Source organism: Pteropus alecto, unplaced genomic scaffold (genome assembly GCF_000325575.1).
Source record: "Pteropus alecto unplaced genomic scaffold, ASM32557v1 scaffold21, whole genome shotgun sequence".
Classification (NCBI taxonomy): Eukaryota; Metazoa; Chordata; class Mammalia; order Chiroptera; family Pteropodidae; genus Pteropus; species Pteropus alecto.
In genome coordinates, this window is record NW_006436282.1 from 11,612,143 (window position 1) to 11,619,459 (window position 7,317).

General features: G+C 35.1%; 1 protein-coding gene across 1 annotated transcript in view; it reads left to right on the forward strand.

The window, feature by feature from the left end:
• Positions 1-6,535, forward strand: part of LRRC72 (leucine rich repeat containing 72) — a 38,897-nt gene extending 32,362 nt beyond the window's left edge. The window contains exons 8-9 of the mRNA XM_006912096.2: positions 2,807-2,834; positions 3,713-6,535. Of these exons, the coding sequence (XP_006912158.1) occupies positions 2,807-2,834; positions 3,713-3,884 (200 nt within the window). The 3' untranslated portion in view covers positions 3,885-6,535. The remainder of the gene's footprint in view (positions 1-2,806; positions 2,835-3,712) is intronic.
• The last annotated feature ends 782 nt before the right edge of the window (positions 6,536-7,317 follow it).

The window sequence follows — 7,317 nt, forward strand, 5'->3', positions numbered from 1 at the left end:
CAACATTAGGTATACCAACATTCACATTATAGGGGTACCAGAAGGAGAAGAGAGCGAGAACAAGGAGTTGAAAATCTATTTGAAGAAATAACAGAAAACTTCCCTATCCTCGTAAAGGAAATAAACATACAAGCCCAGGAACCACAAAGTCCCAAACAAGATGAACCCAAAGAGGCTCACACCAAGACATGTAATAATTAAAATGCCAAAGTTTAAAGACAAAGAATCTTAAAAAGCAGCAAGAGAAAGGCAGTTAGTTATCTACAATGAAGCTCCTATAAGATTGTCAGCTAATTTCTCAACAGAAACTTTACAGGCCAGAAAGGATTGGCAGGAAATATTCAAAATAATGAAAAGCAAGGAACTACAGCCAAGATTACCCAGCAAAGGTATCATTTAGACTCAAAGGATAGAGAAAAAGCTTACTAGACAAGAAAAAGCTAAAGAAGTTCATCACCACTAAACCAGTATTATAGGAAATGTTAAAAGGACTTCTTGAAGAAGAAAATAAAAGATAAAAAATACAAATAATAAAATTGCAATAACTACATATCTATCATCAATTAGTTTAAATGTAAATGGATTAATGCTCCAAGACATATGGTGGCTGAATGGATAAGAAAACAAGACCCTTACATATGCTGTCTACAAGAGACTCACTTCAGATTGAAACACACACACAGGCTGAAAGTAAAGGGATGGAAAAAGATTTCATGAACATGGAAATGAAAAAAGTAGTTGGGGTACATACTTACACTAGATGCAATAGACTTTAAAACAAAGGCTATAACAAGAGACAAAGAAGGACCCAGTAGTCTCACTCTGGGTATTTATTTGAAGAAACCCAAAACATTACTTCAAAGGGACTTGTGCATCCATATGTTCATTGTAGCATTATTTACAATAGCCAAGATATGGAAGCAACCTGGATGTCTCTCAATGGATGAATAAAGAGGTGGTACATATATACAATGGAATATTACTCAGCCTTAAATAAAGAATGAAATCTTGTCATCTGCAACATGGATGGACCTAGAGGATATTGTGCTGAGTAAATCATACAAAGACAAACGTCATATGATTTCACTTTTGTGTGGAATCTAAAGAAATTGAACTAACAAAACAAACTTCTAGATACACAGAACATTTTAATGGTTTCCAAATGGGAGGGGGTTTGGGAGGATGGGTGAAAAATGGGAAGGGATTAAGAAGTAGAAATTAGTAGTTACAAAATAGTCATGGGGATGTGATATATAGCATAAGGAATATAGTCAGTAATATGGTAATAACTGTACGGTGTCATATGGGTACTAGATTTATTAGGGGGATCATTTTAAGTTATATAAATGTCTAATCATATTATTGTACATGTGAAACTAATATAATATTGTATTTCAAGTGAAATTGAAAAATAAAAAATTATTAGAAGAAAAAATCAGTTGAAGATGAGGGGAGAGCAGAACACAACTCATATATATGGTTCAACTTTTTTTGGAAGACCACATGGCAATAATGGCAGTGTCCGTCAACACAAAAAATATGCAAACCATTCAGCACAGAAGTTAAATTTGAAGGCTCTCTCTCACAGAAGTATTTGCACACACAAAGTATATATATAAAGATGCTCACTGAAACTTTTTTTAATAGAAAAAATAGCGGAAATAATCTGGTCATTCGTAGGAGAATGGCTAAATTATGGCACATTCATGTAATACAAATCATTATTGCATCATAGAATTATTCCATGATATATTTTCACCATAAAAAAAAAAAGTCATGGAGTAATATAATGCAGAGTAATGGCAAAATTGGAATTTTGTCAGAAAACAAATGTCAGTATGTATGTGTGCGAATATACGTGTATATGCACATAGCGGGCTGGATGCATATATACAAAACTCTTAATTGTGATACTTCTGATAAGAGAAATTGGAAAAGTCAAAAGGAGATGTTACTATTTTCTTGTTTATATGAATCGTTTATATACCTTATAATAGCAAAATGTGTACCTTTTGTAATTAAAAATGTAGAAAAAGAATGTCTGCACCGATCAGAAAGGACATGGGAGATGAGTCAGCCACTTGCGACGGGAAAGATGCCATAATTCTTCAATTTAGGCAGAGGCTGTGTGCTCCCCGCTGCTTGTGGACTGGCAAGAACTCACATGTGGGCTTTGGTGGCCCAACAGGTGCTGGTACATTCCATCTCTAGCTTGGCACTAGGCCTTCTGGAGAGGAATAAACAAAGAAATGACTGTCTCTGGAAGACACTATAAGAAATCCAAGCTTTGAGAACTAGCCTTTGAGTTTCAAAGCTAGGGAAGATATAGATTCTTGTGATCTAGGATTTGTTTTTCCGATTTTTTGAAGTTAATGCCAAGAATCCAAATGGTTTAAACTGCTCTAAATATTTCTCCCCATTTGGCCTATATTCCATTTATAAATACATGTGCTTTTCTGAAAAAACAGGATCAGTTTCTGTACATGAGAATATCTTAATTATAAAAATTCCCACTTGGATTCTCCTGGTAACTAAATTGATTAAGCATTCTGTTCTGAGTTTTGAGATGTATATTGTATTAAAGAATTGGCCTTAAATCCTAAGACAAACCTAAGGCACTATAAGAGAAATTTCAATTTGGGGTTAAGTATCAAGGCTTTTGTGATGGATTGAACTATTCCTCTAACTGCTTATTGGAAAACCAGAGAGCTATGCTCTAGACCTTTCTTCTACAGTATTGTTCCATTGTTTTAAAAAGCTGAATAAACATTTGAAAAGTACTAATTTAGAAATGTATTTTTTTTAGATTTTGCATTTGCGAATAATGTAGACAAGTAAGTGATTTTTTAAATATTACTTTTATTATCAGATTTATTTCATAATGGTGTTGATACCCTAAATCATTCCCATTTCCCAAAATAGATTTTAATGAGTTAAAAAATGACTAACTCTTCAATAGATATGAAAAATTGCTATATCTTTCTGTGATAAATGAGTTCAGGCTATGAATTCATATTAGAGTTATCTAGGTTTTTAATATTATTATAACCTAAAATAAATGAAAGTGTGATTTGATATAGAAAAGAAACTTAAGAATGATTAGCTATTGCAAATGAGGATCTTTGCTTTCCTTGTTTACTGTTCCCCTAAATATACCCAGTGAAAGCAATTATTAACATTTTATATTCACTGGAATTTTCACTTTCAAATCAAATCCTTCATTAAACTATGAAAAACATTTCGAATTTATGAATATTGATGAATTTAAAAACCATTTTTCTATTTAAATTTTGCACTTAGGAATTTTTTCTTTGGATTCAGTTTTGAAAAACATTATTCCAAGCACATTAATAAAACATGTATAATGTAGAAAATAATAACTTTCCAATAAAATGTATATGATACTAAAATGCATGATATCTATAAAAATTTTAACATTTAACACTGGTTTAAAACATGAATACATGAATGTGTGAGACCTAAACTGTAATAGCTGATCCTGAATATGGTCGAAAACTCTCTTATTGAAATAAACAATATATACAATAAAAATAGTTACTTATCCTGAAAGCCATTTGTTGGTAGAGCTCAAAAGTTACTTGTTAGTGGTACTAGACTACTACAAATAACATAGAAGATGGCATTGATTCATTTAAATTAAAAATTAACTTTGGTCTAATTTTTTTTTCTGACATAATTGCCATTTTTGCAGAACTGTGTTTGATGATCCAGAAGATGCTGTTTTCGTAAGGTCCATGAAGAGATCAGTAATGGCTATTACCTTTCTGAACTGGGACACAGTTCCAACGCAAGAGGAAAAATACCTCGAAGAAGATAAAAAAGACACAGAACCTGCTCAAATGCTCACAGTTACAATAAGATAACCCCTGGTATTTCTAGAAATCCTAGTGGGTTTCAGCTGTATATTAAACTTCTCTGTGATTAAGCAGATTATGTATTTAATGTTATTTGGAACAATATAAATAGAAACAGAAACATCGATAATGAAAAATAGTTCCTATAGTTTAAGTTTTTGTTGAAGTAAAATATGTATATAGAAATGTACACAAATCATAAGTGCTCAGGTCAAATTTTCAAACAATGAACAGTCGTGCAACTGGTATCCTTCATCAAGAAACAAAATATCACCGGCACTCTAAAAGCATCCTCATTCTCGTCACCATTCCTATTACTCATTACTACTCACCCTTCAAAAGTAGCTCATGTTCTGATTTTAAAACCATACATTAATTGTGTCTGTTTTTAAAAGGCCTATTAATGGAATCATAGGTTAAATGATTTTTTTGGCTTCTTTTACTCAACATTGTGAAATTCACCCACGTTGTTGTTAGTAGCAGTAATCTGTTGTTCTCATTGCCATATAATACTCCCCCTATCTGATGGTGCTTAGAACCATCACACTATAACACAGACACTGTAAAAGTGGAGCTGAAATCAAATCAGGCAAGAGATGAAATATCACTGAGAATCTGTAATCTCCTTTTACCTGTGGGCACTTATGATTCTGTGCATAGCCAGAGTCTGAAATGCAGGTATGGTCCCTGGCAGAAGGTTGCAGCTGAGAGTAAGAAAAAAGAGTTTGGCATTGATGTGGGTGAGTGGCTGATATCATGGCAAAAGTGATGACGTGTGGCTTCCAAGATTGTCATATAAAGAACTGAAATGCTCTTGCTCTCTCGCCTGGATCACTATTCTGCAGGAAGCCAGCTGCCATATCATGCAGAACTTGAGCAGTCCTCTGGAGAGGTGCATGTGGTGAAGAACAAGAGGCCTCCCTCCAAAAGCCAGTGAGGAACTGAGGCCTTCTGCCAACAACCATTTGAGTTGCAAGCACATCCTCCAGACCCATTTAAAGCTTCAGATGACTGTAGTCCTGGCTGAAAGCTTCATGGCACCCTCCTGAGAAAGCCCAAGCCAGAACCACCCAGTTAAGCTGCTCCTTTATTTCTGGCCTGCAAAAACTATGAGATAACGCTTATTGATGCTTCAAGCTGATAAATTTTGGGGTAACTGGTTACACAGTCAGTAATAGAAAGTAACACAATAACCCAGCATAATCCATTGTGCTAGAAGTATTTGTTGTATGTAAGGATGCCTTGTGAAGTCTCTGACAAGCTCTGAGAGGAGAGTCATAGCCCAGTCTTCAAGGGTTCTTGAATAAGGCCACACCATCCGCAGCAGAAAACTCATCATGTTCAATTAGCAGTTCTTGGCATGCTACTGCATCCATTCTAGAACTGAGAGTCTGACCATTGATCATTAAGTAACAGTTACATCAAAGCTACACATCATGACCCGACTATATCAGATCCAGCAAGCAATAATGTTGGGTGGGCGTGGCAACAATCCACTTCATGATAGAAATGGTGTATTTGGGATCAAGTTTAAGCTGGCCCATGAGTTGCATGAGAAGTATTAATTTTTAATTAGATTATAATTAGTTCAGAATTAGGTATTGTAATCTCCAGGTTAACCACTAAAAGAGTAATCAAAAAATGCATAATCTGGTATTTTTAAGCCTATAATCACTGAAAAGGATGAATAATCTATTCGTTATAAAAATAGGGCTAGAAAATTTTACTTAACCTCTGTTTTAGAGAACTAATGGAAATGTTTCATTTGTATGAAGAAAAAAATGCTTTAAAAATGTACTCAATACTGAATGTTTTTATTCAATAATGAAGGGCTACGAAGTGGCTGTGACTGGAAAACACCATTTGGGGAGAAATACAAAATAGAGAAGACATTATCCTTACTTAAGTAACCCCAAACTCTACCAAAATAGAACACACATTTGAGAGGGTGCTTTTAATTAAGTTGTTTTAAACAACAGAGACCCATTCAAGCTGGCTCAAGTGAAAGCATATTTATTCCACGATCCAAAGGATATCTCATGACTAGGAAACAGAAAACACCGATATATAGATCTCAGAGGGTAGTGGCTACAAGCTGGGGCTCTGGAATCAGACAGACCTAGCTCAGCTCTTCCGCTTACTAGTTGTTACTTGGACAATTTAGTTTTCTCTAGGCTTTAATTTCCTATTATTTATAAAAATTATTGTGGTTATCTCATGGAGCCTCAAGGATTAAGTTAGGTAATATATGTGAAGTGTTAGGTAGATAGGCTTTCTCAAAGTAAATGCTTAATACATGTTAGCTAATACTGTTATTCTTAACCCAAGAGCAGTTGTGCTCGTAAGGACTATATCTGGTATCAAAGACTGAATGTTTGTGTCCCTACAAAGTTTACATGTTGCAATTTAATCCCCAGTGAGATGGTACTTGCAGGTAAGGCCTTTGGAAGGTAACTGGGTTGTGAGGGTGAAGCTGTCATGAATGGGATTAGTGCTCTGATAAGAAATTAAAGAGCAAGCTTACCCTCTGTTTGCTGTGTGAGGACACAGAAAGAGGGCACTCACCAAGAACTCGACAATGCTGGCACCCCCATCTCAGACCTCCAACCTCCAGGACTGTGAGAAGTAAGTTTGTTGTATAAACCACCTTAGTGTATGGTAATATGTTATAGCAGCCCAAACTAGGTCACCTGGTCTTCAGAGAAACAGAATTAACTGGATATATGCATAGAGAGAGAGCAATTTTTTTGAAGGAATTGGCTCATGCCACTGTGGGGGCTGGCAAGTCCAAAAATTGTAGCGCAGGCCAAGGCAGACTAGAAGTTCAGGCATGTGTTGATGTTTCAGTCTTGAGTCCGAAAATCATAGGACAGGACAGCAGACTGGCAGGCGTTTGTTTGTTGGGGCTTATTTTTGTCTGTAGCTGTTGGTGTTTCCATGTTGCTGGCTTCTTCAGCTCCAAGACTAAGATATAGGAGGCAAAGAGAAAACCCAGAGAACAAACCAAGTGTCATTTAGTAGACAGACCCAGCAGGTCTGTCTTTGTCTGTTTTATATGTAACATCTAGGGATTTTAGTTTTACTTAGGCAGAGGAATAGGGAAAAGAATATCTATTTCATCTTTCCAGAAAGAGAAGTGTATGCATGATTTTTAAAATGTAGCTGAATTTGTTTCTTTTTGTGATTTATGGGGTTACTATCATATTGAGGAAGGCCTCCTTCATACCAAAATCATTAAGCATTCTCTCATGGTTTCTGGGATTTAAATTTTCACATTTAAATTGTATCCATTTGAAATCATCCTAGGATTAAGTAGTTTTATATGAATTTATCAATTAACTAGCAATATTGCCCTGAAGTGGCCAATTATGTACTTATCTTAAATATTCTAGCTAAGTTATGATCACCATTTAAAAAGATGCCTTCATTTATTTATAAAACT